The sequence below is a fragment of the Balaenoptera borealis genome (assembly GCF_965194805.1).
Source record: "Balaenoptera borealis genome assembly, chromosome: 12".
Classification (NCBI taxonomy): Eukaryota; Metazoa; Chordata; class Mammalia; order Artiodactyla; family Balaenopteridae; genus Balaenoptera; species Balaenoptera borealis.
In genome coordinates this window covers 68357357-68371151 of record NC_138869.1, presented here as the reverse complement: position 1 = coordinate 68371151, position 13795 = coordinate 68357357, and the positions used below count along the sequence as shown (strand labels likewise).

At 45.5% G+C, this 13795-nt stretch overlaps 1 protein-coding gene across 2 annotated transcripts; it reads left to right on the top strand.

Annotated features, from left to right (window-relative positions):
• The first annotated feature begins 6318 nt into the window (after positions 1-6318).
• On the top strand, positions 6319-13323 carry LOC309607992 (HLA class II histocompatibility antigen, DM beta chain). Of its 2 annotated transcripts, XM_082347241.1 has the most exons (6): positions 6321-8016; positions 8860-9141; positions 10395-10679; positions 12106-12222; positions 12572-12607; positions 12958-13323. In XM_082347241.1, the coding sequence occupies exons 1-6, from the start codon at positions 7962-7964 to the stop codon at positions 12972-12974; spliced, it is 792 nt and encodes a 263-aa protein (XP_082203367.1). In that variant the 5' UTR covers positions 6321-7961; the 3' UTR covers positions 12975-13323. The 2 variants fall into 2 exon arrangements, with proteins under 2 accessions (XP_082203368.1, XP_082203367.1); XM_082347242.1 differs by lacking the exon at positions 12572-12607 and having other exon boundaries at positions 6319-8016.
• The last annotated feature ends 472 nt before the right edge of the window (positions 13324-13795 follow it).

The following is a 13795-nucleotide window of genomic DNA, read 5'->3' as shown; positions in this document are numbered from 1 at the left end:
GCACACTCAACCCAGACCTTGCTCTCAGCGCTATGCTGCCTTGGTTTATGTGTTAGTTTTTTTTTTTCATACAACTACTTTGTAATTTCAATGATTCAGGGATCATAAACAGTTTACATTCCCACCAACAGAGCAAGGTAGTTCTCACTTTCCTTTATTGTCACTCACACTTGAAATTATTTGACTTTCAAATGTTGGCAATACAGTGGGTGTCAAGTGGTCTCACGTTTTGTTTTTTTTTTTAATTTAAAAAATTTTTTTGAATTTTTAAAATTTTTATTTTTTAACATCTTTATTGGAGTATAATTGCTTTACAATGGTGTGTTAGCTTCTGCTTTAAAACAAAGTGAATCAGCTATACATATACATATATCCCTATATTTCCTCCCTCTTGCGTCTCCCTCCCACCCTCCCTATCCCACCCCTCTAGGTGGTCACAAAGCACCAAACTGATCTCCCTGTGCTATGCAGCTGCTTCCCACTAGCTATCTATTTTACATTTGGTAGTATATATAAGTCCATGCCACTCTCTCATTTCATCCCAGCTTACCCTTCCCCCTCCCCATAGGGGCAGGACAGGAATAAAGATGCAGACGTTGAGAATGGACTTAACTTGCCTTTCTCTCCTTTGCTAGTGAGGCTGGACATCGTCTTATAGGTTTATCTCTCTGTGAATTGCTGATTCATATCTTTTATCTGTCTTAAATATGGCTTTTTCTTGTGAATGTACGGGGGTTTCTGAAATATTTTATATAGCAATCCTATGTCGGTATAAATACTGCAAGTGCCTTCTTCCACTTTGCTGCTCATCAGTTAAATTTGTATACGGTTCTTTCCCCAAATAGAATGATTTCATTTTGACAGTCAAAACCCATATGGTTTGTGTTTTCCTAACCTTAAGAAATCCTTTCGAACCCCAAGGCAGTAACGTTACAATTTTTGCTGGAACATAAAGTGATAAGGTGAGTCTCCATTTTCTCAATGAGAATATTTTAAAAGATTTCTGACCAATTTCAAAATTTAAAGTTCTGGTATATAGAAGTTTTAGGCAAATAGTCAAATGTCTGCTAACTATCTTTATTTAGTTACTAACTCACAAATTTAAAATCACATATTTTATAACATAATATTTTAATGTAGGCATATTGCTGTTTCCACTTTTCACATTTCATAAAACAATTTTTATTCTAATTCTCGTGTATTTATTTGTGATTATGCTAATAGCTTCTAAATTCTTTGATTTATTTAAAAAATAAACCCATTTATTTAAACTAAAAAACCCACCAAAAACAGTTTGTTCATTTCTCCTACCTGCCCACCCCTCCCTGGCAGTCTCTGGCAACCACGAAACTGTTCTGTTCTCTGTTTCTATAAGCTTGGTTGTTTTTTCGTTTGTGTTTGCTTGTTTGTTTGTTTATAAATTTATTTATTTATTTTTGGCGGCATTGGGTCTTCATTGCTGCACGCGGGCTTTCTCTAGTTGCAGCGAGTGGGGGCTACTCTTTGTTGAGGTGCGTGGGCTTCTCACTGTGGTGGCTTCTCTCGTTGTGGAGCACAGGATCTAGGCGCGCGGGCTTCAGTAGTTGTGGCATATGGGCTCAGTAGTTGTGGCACAGGGGCTCAGTAGTTGTGGCTCGCAGGCTCTAGAGCACAGGCTCAGTAGTTGTGGCGCACAGGCTTAGCTGCTCTGCGGCATGTGGGATCTTCCCGGACCAGGACTTAGACCAGTGTCCCCTGCTCTGGCAGGCGGATTCTTAACCGCTGCGCCACCAGGGAAGTCCCCGTTTGTTTGTTTGTTTTAGATTCCACATATAAGAGAGATTATACAGTATTTTTCTTTCTCTGACTTATTTCACTTCCCATAATGCCCTCGAGGTCCATCCATGTTTTTGCAAATGGCAAGATTTCATTCTTTTTTATGGCTGAATAATATTCCATTGTATGTATACACCACGATTTCTTTATGCATTGATGGATAATTAGATTGTTTCCATATTTATAGAGATATTATTATACTATAGAAATATAGTAAATAATGCTTCAGTGAAAATGGGGTGCATGTATCTTTTTGAGTTAGTGTTTTTGTTTTCTTTGGGTAAATATCCAGAAGTGGAATTGCTAGATCATATAATAGTTCCATTTTTAATTTTTTGAGGAACCTCCATACTGTTGGTGAATACTTATGCAATATTGGTAGGAATGTAAATTGGTGCAGCCACTGTGGAAAACAGTATGGAAGTTCCTCATGTATTTATTAATTGAAATCATTTTAGGATAATGTATCTTCTCCAAACAGCTTTGAGAGAGTGGCCATAACTTGGAAAGGAAAAAACTTAAGGGTTTATATAGAAGGTAATTCTCTCTTTTCTGATGAATAATTTAAGGTGAAAAAGCTTTGCCTTATATCTGGCCATATATGATATTTCACTGTGCTTTCTTCTATTAGGGTTATTGTTCTCCTTTCACAGTTAGATCTTTATTGATCTGGAGTTTTTCCATATGGTATGAGTATGTTTACAACTTTCTTTTTCTCCAAACACTAAATTGATTTTAATGCCATGTATCAAATATTTGATTTAGGGCTTCCCTGGTGGCGCAGTGGTTGAGAATCTGCCTGCCAATGCAGGGGACACGGGTTCGAACCCTGGTCTGGGAAGATCCCACATGCCGCGGAGCAACTAGGCCCGTGAGCCACAATTACTGAGCCTGCGCATCTGGAGCCTGTGCTCTGCAACAAGAGAGGCCACGATAGTGAGAGGCCTGCGCACCATGATGAAGAGTGGCCCCCACTTGCCGCAACTAGAGAAAGCCCTTGCACAGAAACGAAGACCCAACACAGCCATAAATAAAATAAAATAAATAAATAAAATAAAATAAAATAAAAAAGAAACCAAGCCTCCTTAGTGCCCACCAGTGCTTCTTATAAAAAAAAAAAATTTTGATTTATTCCCAGGAATTTTATGCCAGATTCCCCCATATGCATGGATTTGTCTCTGGATTATTCAGTTCAGTTGGTTTGTCAGTTCCTGTGTCCACTTAATCATGTTTAAATTATTATGGCTTTTTTTGTGTTTTAATATTTGGTAGGGCTAGTTTCCATTTCTTTGCCACCTCACCTCCCAGAAAACCACATTTTGCTCTTCTTTATCAAAATTGTCTAAGATTCTTATGGACTTTATTATCATGTACATTATAGAATCAGCTTGTCAAGTTCTCCCCAAATTCTGCTATGATTTTGGTTAGAGCTATGGGGGGAAACTGACTTCTTCATTATGTTAGGATGCCTCGTCCATGAATATGGTATGTCTCTTCACTTCTTAAGGTCTTCATTTATGTACTTTAATAAAGTTTTCCTTTTTTTCCTAGAAAGTTTTTATACTTTTGTATATTAATTTCTAAATATATTGGTTTAAAATTCCTATTATAAATGTTTGGCAATTTTCAATTAGTTTCTAATTGATTATTAAGATATTATTACAGTATAGAATTTAGAGTCAAGTCATGGTGCTATTACTTAGTATCTGGGTAAAGCTGGGCAGTCACTAACCTCCCTCTGCCTCCATTTTCTCACAGTTAAAATGGGGAGGTAATAACATGATTCAAGAGTTGTGGTGGCAAATCAGGTAAAATATCCGCTAGTAGTTCAAGTAATCTGGCTGCAGGATGGAAGGAGGTTGAGCTAGTTACAGCAACTGTAGCTCAAAGGTCAGGGTCTAGAGCAGTGCATCCTAACAGAGAAGAAGGAGAGCGAGGAGAGGAGAGGTGGGAGGTGGGTGGGCATGGAGTTGGACAGACTGGGAAGTCATGTAATCCTGATGGGATGCAGAAGTGTGTAGTTTTGAAAAGACATTGAAGGAAGTCACAAATGTGGTCTCATGCTCTTGGTTTTCAATTACAAGTGATGGACAAGTTGAACAAGTTTTGAGTTTATAAAATGGAGGCTTGAGTTAAAACCATCTGTCCAGGACTTCCCTGGTGGTGCAGTGGTTAAGAATCTGCCTGCCAATGCAGGGGACACGGGTTCGAGCCCTGGTCCGGGAAGATCCCACATGCCGCGGAGCAACTAAGTCTGTGCGCCACAGCTTCTGAACCTGCGCTCTAGAGCCCATGAGCAACAACTACTGAGCTCGCGTGCTGCAACTACTGGAGCCCGCGTGCTGCAACTACTGAAGCCCACGTGCCTAGAGCCCGTGCTCCACAAAAAAGAGAAGCCACCGCAATGAGAAGCCCGCGCACTGCAACAAAGAGTAGCCCCCACTGGCCGCAACTAGAGAAAGCCCATGCGCAGCAACAAAGACCCAACGCAGCCAAAAATAAATAAAATAAAATAAATAAATTTATATATATATATATAAAAACACACTATCTATCCAGAAGCGGGACCTGTGAACGTACAGGGAGGGACGTTAGGAAGGACCTAGAAGAGATTTTTTATTATGGCCATACTCTCGAAAAAGCATAAGACCACATTTCTGACTTCTTTCAAGGTGCCAATGATGTCACTGTAGTTCGTTTTTGTTTTTGTCAGTCCAGGTAGCTGGTAGACCCCCAACAGCACCTTATAACATTGCCCAGCTCATGTGGTTATATGCCAAGACCGGGATGCCAACCGCCTTCCTCTTCTCCGACACGAATCCAGCCCACTTCCAGGCCCCCTCAATGGAGAGGACTTCCTGTCCACCAAACACACAATGTCTTCTCTTTTCTCTTTTAAGTCCACTGGCCTGATTGCTTACTTGCATTAACATAAACTCTTCTCTTTCTAGATGTTTCTTCTCACTCCCCAACCGACCTGTAAGCGAATGACATGGGAATGGAGCCCACATCTCTTAGCTCTTCGGAGTCCCTGTAATGCTTTGCAGGTAAAACACCATGGTCAGTCCACTTCTGGCCTATGGTGGCCAGCTTAGCAGAAGAGGCAGCGGGCAAGGAGAGGACTCACTCTTTGGGCCCTTGTGTAGCGGCAGTAAAAGAGGGACAGCATATGGGAAGATGCCTGGGGTTCCCCAACTTCAGTCCTGGGTGTTACATAAATAGTTATCCAATCACCAACGATGCACAGGACAGTTGAAACATCTTTGGGGTTGACTAGAGGTGGGGGACAGAGCTATGTCTGTAACAACAACAACAAAAAGTAGGGTTAGGAGGAAGAGGGGAAGGAAGAAACCACTTCGCTGAGCACAGGTCTCTGGGTTTTTCTGTCCAGCTTGATTCTAAAAAGCACCCTCAGTCTTCTCATTAATAGAGAAGTGAAATCGTCTACATTTCCTGTTGCTGCATTGTGGAAGGTTTCACATCTCCTTTGGCTACCTGGGCAGAGAGCCAGACATGAGAGGGAGCTTGCTGAGCCTCAGGGAGCTGGCGGAGGGCCACACAGGCCCTCCTGTGTGGAAAGCATACCTGTGCCAGGCGAGATTTGGGGACCTTGAAAAGGATCCCAAGACCTGGTTCCTGAGTTAGGTTCACTGCCTACCTGGAGGGAGGAGGAGAGACGTAAGGGGGAAGCGAGCGTGTGTGTAGGAGAATTCACACAGTTTTGAGACTGTCGAAAGAAAAAGTGGAAGAGACACTGGTTCTAAGAACAGGAGGAACTCTGAGCATCGGGAGGATGAGACTCAGAAGGATGGGGTGGCTTTTCCCTTTTTCCTTTTCTCAGCGGAGGCCTCCACGAGTTACCTTTACTTGGGTCATCTCAGTCCCAGGATGTAGTGAGTGTGTGGGCACACTCAAGTGTGTGTGTGTGTTTGTGTGTGTACCTCGAGACCTTGGGTGTGAATCTTTGGACCTGTTTTCCAAACTGTAAAATGAGGACCATTAACAGGTCTTTTTAAAATTAATTAATTAATTTATTTTTGGCTGTGTTGGGTCTTCGCCTCTGTGCAAGGGCTTTCTCTAGCCGTGGCGAGCAGGGGCCACTCTTCATCGCCGTGCGCGGGCCTCTCACTGTCGCGGCCCCTCTTGTTGCGGAGCACGGGCTCCAGACGCGCAGGCTCAGTAGTGGCTCACGGGCCCAGCTGCTCCGCAGCATGTGGGATCCTCCCAGACCAGGGCTCGAGCCCGTGTCCCCTGCATTGGCAGGCAGACTCTCAACCACTGCGCCACCAGGGAAGCCCTAACAGGTCTTTTAAGATTAAATGAGATAGCATGTAAAGGATTGACTTAGCATAGTATCTGTCACAAAGTAGAAGCTTAACAAATTTTGGACTCCCCTTCCTCCATTTTCTGCCCATTCAACACCCTTAATGGTTCATTAGAGAAGTTCAAGTGTAGCGGTATAACCCAGGTGGGGTTGAGTGTATGGTTGGGGGGGAAACGTGGGCAGAGCTTCTTCAGTGAAGCTCAACTAGTTACACAAAACAACTCTTTTGTTCCTGATATTCATGTATGTTTTCATCTTGGGGGTAAGCTTCGCCCCCTTCCTTTTTTCTTCATAAATATCAGATTCTCTGGGGGTCAAGGACTTGGAAGGAGGACAGGTAAGTGTGGTGTCAAGGGCTTCCCTCCTAATCCTCTTTTATTTAGCTCACTATCAAGTCAAATTCAAGAGCTTTCAGAAAGCAAGGTGAAACTTGCTTGGACCTCCCTGGTGGTGCAGCAGTTAAGACTCCACGTCCCCAGTGCAGGGGGCCCGGGTTCGATCCCTGGTCAGGGAAATATATCCTGCATGCCGCAACTAAAAAAATCCCACATGTGGCAACGAAGATCCCATGTGCCGCAACTAAGACCTGGCGCAGCTAAATAAATAAATAAATATTTTTAAAAAAGAAAGCAAGTTGATGAGAGGCAGCCCTGAAGCCTAGTGGGGAGCACAGAGAAACCAATTTAGTGTTTTACATTTGTAATGGAAAGATCTATCAATCGTATAGTTCACAATGAGAATGAATTGCTATTTAAAATTTGTCTTTTCCTGGGGAAGAAAAGTAGGGATGTTTTATCTCATTTTTCTAGTGGCTTCATAATGTGGGGACCTGCCCCAGGACAGATGGGACCTGTGGGGGAAACACACAGGGGAGTTTTGAGTTTGGGGGAGACAAGTGAGCTTTGGGCATTGGCCCATCACCAGCTAATTATCAAGGGGGTTAAGTGGTATTGCCCTGCGGTCTGCTCTGAGATTGTTCAGAGGGTAGGGGGTTCGGGTTTCTGGCTCAGGAAAGCAGAAAGGAGAAAATGAAGCTCATCTGGCTAGGACAGATGAAGCAAAGGAAGCCCAGGGAGGGATTTTTCAGGGCTGTGACCCTGATCTCTTAGGAACTCCTTCTCTTCTGCAGTCTTGCTTTGAGGCCAGCTAACTGCATTCTCCCTACATCTCCTTCCTTAGCAGCCCTGCCTCTACCACATGCCCCAGAAGGGCCCCTTGTCCGCCTGTTTCCTGGGTGACAGGACAGACCAAGGAATATGTAATCAAGGGATAAATTCCCAAGTAACTTCCCTTAAAGGAGCAAGAGAAGTTACCTAGTCCCCAGTCTTTGAGGAGGACCTTGAGAAGAAATAGTTAAACCAGTGGGCAGTCCAGGCTGCATACATCTTGGGAATATTGGGTTTATTCTCTCCACTGAGCTAGGGAAATCCACCTACAGACTGTTCCTTAGGAGAGTTAAGAGACCAGTTGTTAAAAGCCCAGGGCAGGATGAGATTTACCTAGTAACTGATGATGCTGGGCTGAGGCGCTCAGCGATTTGTCTCTACACTTGTCCCCACCTACCTAGCCAATCTGACAGTTCTCAGTTTGGGACACTGAGTTAGATGATCAGGTAAGGAACAGGTATAGATAGTATCTAGGGGCTTGGTAGCTCCAAATCGCTCATTTAGAGAGCATCGAGGGGCCCCGGCAATACCATATTCCCACTCAGTGTTTGGAGATCATCTACCCAGGCTGGGACTTCTTGGGCAGGCAAGGACCCAGGGCCCCTGGAAGAGCTGGTCCAGGGGACGTGATTTCCCGTGTCTCCCCCGAGGAGAGGATGACTGCCCTCCTGCCGCTGCTGCTGGGCCTCAGCCTGGGCTGCACCGGAGCAGGTAAGGACCCTCCCTTCCTCTGCTCCCTTTGGGTAGGGTGTTCAGTTGTGTTATTGGATTCGGATACCGCAAACTAGTCTGTCTCCCTATTACATACACCCATAGCACTTTGTACTGTGCCTTTGTAGCAATTTTTTAAATTTATTTTTTTATTGAAGTTTAGTTGATTTACAATGTTGTGTTAATTTCTGCTGTACAGCAAAGTGACTCAGTTATACACATGTATACGTTCTTTTTTAATATTCTTTTCCACTATGGTTTATCCCGGGCTATTGACTATAGTTCCCTGTGCTACACAGTAGGACCTGTTGTTTTTCTGTGTAGCAATTTTAATGTAATTAAGCTGTATAATTATTCGTGTAATAGACATTTACTGTTGGAAGGTAGGCAAAGATGATATCTGCCCTGTTGAATGCTGCATCCCCAGCTCCTAGCACGGTGCCTAGCACACAGCAAGTGATTCAGAAATACATGTGGCACAAATATTTAATAATGTGTCCAGCACAGAACAAGGCTGACTCTTTCCTTTGACCCCTTTTCTCACTCGATCACTGGCCTTACTGAAAGTCTTATCCTGGGTAAATTGTCGTGTTTAAACATGCAAATAATTTTGGGCTACTTGTGTCCCCATGCTTAGTCTCACATAAAGAGGAAACAGGATCTAGAAACTTCTCTGCTAGGACCATCTATGCCCTAAATCGGGACTCTCAGAGACTCTGGTCCATGAGCTTGGTCAGCAGATGCTGCCTCAGGCGGGAAACCTGTGCCCCACTCACCAGGTGTAACTGAGGCTTGGGCTCCTGCAGAGGACTCTGACCTATCCCTCTTCTCTGGCTCCTGCAGGAGGCTTTGTGGCCCACGTGGAAAGCACCTGTCTGCTGGATGACGATGGGACTCCAAAAGAGTTCACGTATTGTATCTCCTTCAACAAGGATTTGCTGACCTGCTGGGATCACCTGCAGGCCAGTATGGTCCCTTGTGAATTTGGGGTACTGAACGGCTTGGCCAAATACCTCTCAGATTACCTCAACCATAAGGAAAACCTGATCCAACGCTTATCCAACGGGCTACAGGACTGTGCCACACACACCCAGCTCTTCTGGAGATCTCTGACCCACAGGACACGTAAGGAGAGAAGGGAGCAGAGGGACGGTTAGGAAGCAGTTAGGAGAGGGGAGGCCAAGAAGGGTCCTTCACCTGCAAGGGGTTTGAGCTGTGGGCAGGAAAGAAGCCGAAAATCAGAGGACCTGGGATGTAAAAAGAGGGAGGGTTGACCCTTCCAAGGACACAAGGTGGTTGACAGGGGTAGAGCAGGAATGAAAAAGGGGAGGTGACGTCTGAGCCAGTGAGGAGCTTTTGTGGGGAGAGTAAGCTAGTTTTCCTTCAATTTAGGGCATCTCAGGAGGCAGATCCAAGTTCAACCAGGTGTTGAACTGTCAGAATAACCAGAATGGCTTTTCCCAAAATGCTCATGCCACTGTAGCCCAGGTTCTGGTGTCCCAGGTCTGAGACAGGCCCAGGCATGGGAATATTTGGAAAACCGCCCAGGGGATTCTGATGCAAACTCTCTCACCCTTAATCACTTGCATTGAGAATGACTTGAGATTTTTAAAAGAAAACTTGAAGTTCTCTATCGTACAGACTATTGTGTCTTAAGATGTGATTTCTCAGAATTGCCTGGGGAAGGTGCTTGTTAAAACACAAGCCCTTGAGAACCGCTACAGATCTGTTGGATTAAAATATCCAGGGTTGCAGGCTTAGGAATCTGCATTTTAACACAATATCTTGGATTTTTATTGAAGATTTTATTTGAAAAACACCCAAACAAGCGGAAGGGTCACCTAGAAGAATAAACTATTAAAAGATGGCAACATGAATGATCTCATGAATTAGGATCCCCTCGTCCAAATTTAGGAGAGTTAGTCCTGAGTTAGTCTTGTTTCCTTAAACTATCCAAGGAAAAAGAAAGGCTTTCTTTATCAAGTCAATTTGTTCAATGAGATTTAAGGACAAGGGTGTTTTCCTACTTTTGCAAACCCCCCACTATAACTCTGGATGACAATTCACTTATGCACTTGAAATGAATACAATGACTTCTGAAACAGCCTGCAGTTCAGCCCTGGCTTCTACTTATTGTGAACAAATATAATTTTGGAGGAAAAAGAAAGGAAGGAGCAGTGATGAAATGGGAGACAAGAAAGAGTGAAGCAGGAGTACATTCTAACTCCTCATTTTCAAAGGGATGTGTGTGGGAATGAGGTGGGGGTCGGGAAGGTCGGTGGGCAAAATCCAGGAAGAATTCAAGTAGGAAAGAAACCAGGTTGGAGGAAAAGCCAGAATGTTGCCCTCCTTTGTGACTCTTTTTTCCTCCTCTGCAGGACCGCCATCTGTGCAAGTAGCTAAAACCACTCCTTTTAACACGAGGGAGACTGTGATGCTGGCCTGCTACGTGTGGGGCTTCTATCCAGCTGATGTGACCATCACGTGGAGGAAGAACGGGCAGCTGGTCCTCCCTCACGGCAGCGCCTATAACGTCGCCCAGCCCAACGGAGACTGGACATACCAGACAGTCTCCCATTTGGCCACAACCCCCTCTTTTGGGGACACCTACACCTGTGTGGTCGAGCACATTGGCGCTCTTGAACCCATCCTTCAGGACTGGAGTAAGTGTGGGGCAGGTGGGAGGAATTAGCGTTAAAGCAGAGAGCTACTGTCATTCCCTGGCGGTCCAGTTAGGCCTCCACGCTTCCCCTGCGGGGGGCACAGGTTCCATCCCTGGTCGGGAAACTGAGATCCTACATGCTGTGCAGCGTGGCCAAAAAAAAAAAAAAAAAAAGAGCAGAGAGCTACTTCAAGTGGGTGGTTGTAAAAAGAACACCAATATTTTGGCAGAGGGAATGGGATGCAGAGAGGTCCTCCACGGTACAGGGGAGAGATGGAGATGCTGAGAAAGAGTGAGTCTGGAGGAGCTTACGGAGGATTCACTACCAGAGATGGGGCCAGGGGATATAGGCACGGAAAGAGTTAGTTATTGTTGGACTTCCCTGACGGTCCAGTGGTTAAGACTCCGAGCTTCCAGTGCAGGAGTCACGAGGTTCGATCCCTGGTCGGGGAAGATCTTGCATGCATAACAAGAGTTACTGTTGCTGTTGCTATGGTGCTGTGGTTGGTGTTACGTGCTTGTCTGAGGGTGGGAGGGAGCCTGACTGTCCTGAAAAGAGGATGTCGATTTGGTAACCATATTTTCAGAAGCCAAAATTGTGATGCAATATTCTAGGATTCTCGGATTTCCGCTATTCTGTTGTCAGGTCAGGAATGGGAGTTGGAGAAATAAAGAAGGTCACGGAAGAAAGGGTACTCTCTCGGTCTGGGGGCCATACTGAATTGGGGCTGCTCTATCAGGGAGGAAGAAGCCAGGGCTGGCAGACACTTTGGTGTACACGCTTGGAGGCTACTGCATAAAGCCAGTCACCATTGTTTGAACCCTGGGATTGGAAGTAGTTAAAGGAAAGGAATCCGGGTGGGGGACAGGATTCAGCCTAGAGCCAGCTCCAGGAAGTGAGGGCTGTGGAGGGGGGTGGAGACAGGTTCTGGAAGGACCCAAATCTGGAGGTGGGCAGGTAGGAGACACATAAGTACTTGGATAACTCATGGAATGAAACCTTGGAAAGTTAGGAAAGGCGGAAAGACAATTTCATAGGAAAATGCTCAGATAGAGTGGTCAAGGGAGCAAGTATTGTCACCACAGGCAAATGGAGAGAGGGATGGGGAATGCTGTATTCCTCAGCGAGGGTGCCGTTGGGGTGAAGGAAGAATACAGGATGCCTTGAGAGGCCCCACCATCTTAGAGAGGATCTGGAAGCGGGGGTACTAACTCAGGGAGAGCGGCTCCCCAGGGAACCACAGGGGTAGAGACGCACAGGATGGGGGTTTTGAGGAAAGGCCACTTCCTTGGGCCTGGATTGGTGTGAGCTAGACCCTTGGGGTCCGGATAAAGCACCTTTGAACCTGAGGTGGAGGTTGCAGTAAATGAAGTTGCTCTGGGAATGAGCAAGAGAAATTGGTTCTAGTAAGTTTCTATTTCCGCAGCTCCTGGGCTATTGCCAGTGCAGACACTGAAGGTTTCCGCGTGTGCTGTGACTCTGGGCCTGGGCCTCATCATCTTCTCTCTTGGTTTGCTCAGCCGGCGGAGAGCTGCCTCCTCCGGTGAGTGACCCTCCTGAACTCTCAATCCTAACCTCTGCTCACTTTAAAAAATTAAAAAAGAAAAATTTTATTTGGCTTTGTTGGGTCTTAGTTCCGGCATGGGGGATCTTTAGTTGCGGCATGCGGACTCTTAGTCGCAGCATGCAGTCTCTAGTTCCCTGGCCAGGGATCGAACCTGGGTCCCCTGTATTGGGAGCACAGAGTCTTAACCACTGGACCACCAGGGAAGTCCCTCTGTTCACTTTCTGTTTGTGACTGGTTCTCCCATGGCTACCCCATTGGCTGTGAATAATATCAGAGACTTTTATCCACCAAGACTGTCCTCCACTCAAATATTTTCTTCTCCTAGGCTATGTTTTCCTCCCAGGGTCCAATTATCCAGAAGGTAACGTCTCTGTTGGTCTGTCTGCCTGCTGGTCCTTTGGAGGGGGTGAAAGTTAGAGGGAGTTGGGTTCAGCTAATGGTGTTGACATTTGGAGCGGGGGTGAGCTTCCACCAGGCTCGGGCTGATGATGTGATTGAAGCTGCTGTTGTTGGGATCAGGAGCAGGAGGGAGGAGCACCTACCCCCTTCTCTTCTACCCAACGGAGTGTCTGAAGGTGGCTCCTTAGTGTTTGGTGATCTAGAATTTTCCGTATCCCTGTATTAAAGGCTCTGGCATGGATGGTTATAGGGACAAACGATGGGGTCAAGTTGGTTTGGAGCTTTATTATCTTGTTTTCATTTCTTCTTCAGGTCAGCACATTTCCTAGAGGCAGAATCCTACAACTTCCTCTCCACGTGAGGAGATTCAAACTCTTAAGAATGCTGCTGTGCTCCTCCAACCCCTCCAAGCTTCCACATTTTCTTGGATCCTATGGTTTCTCTATTTGATTCTTTGAATTTCCCAGTCCCCGCTATGTAAACCTTACAACTTGGGGAACTCATTTCTGGGAATATTCTGTAACCAAGGTGTTGTCCATAGGTAGAGCCCAAGGCTACGTATCTGGGGTGAATATAATCTGGGGAGGAAGGTCAAAGGCCCTCTTGGGGGCCCTCTGTGCCACAGAGGCATGAGTCGCTGGTGATCGTCTCTGAGGAATAAACTCTGGTGGAAATACAGTTTTTTCCATGCTTTTTCTTGAGGCCCTGAGGAAGGACTGTAGGCAGTTAGGGGCTGGGCTTGATTCCCTCTCCTACTGGAGTCCAGGAGTCAGTGTTTCCTCCCATTTTCCCATCTAGACATGACAGAACTGGGGACAGTTTCCTGATGGATAATTCATAAGAAGGTAATAAACTGTGGTGGGATGGAGTCACAGAGTCAGGGACAGGAGGGGGTTAACAGTTTTCTGACCTCATAAGGGATCTTAATGAGGATTAAATGAGTTCATACTTGTAAATGGCTGAGAACATTACCTGGCACACAGCCAGCCCACACTCGTGACATATCAGTCACAACTTTCTGGGCCAGGCACTCTACTAGGTGCTTTACATGCATTGTTTCATCTGATCCTCATCACAACTCTGACACAGACCCTCAGATAGTCAGTATTCAAGGGGCAGAACTCAATTTCTGATCTGAGTTCTGGGCAGT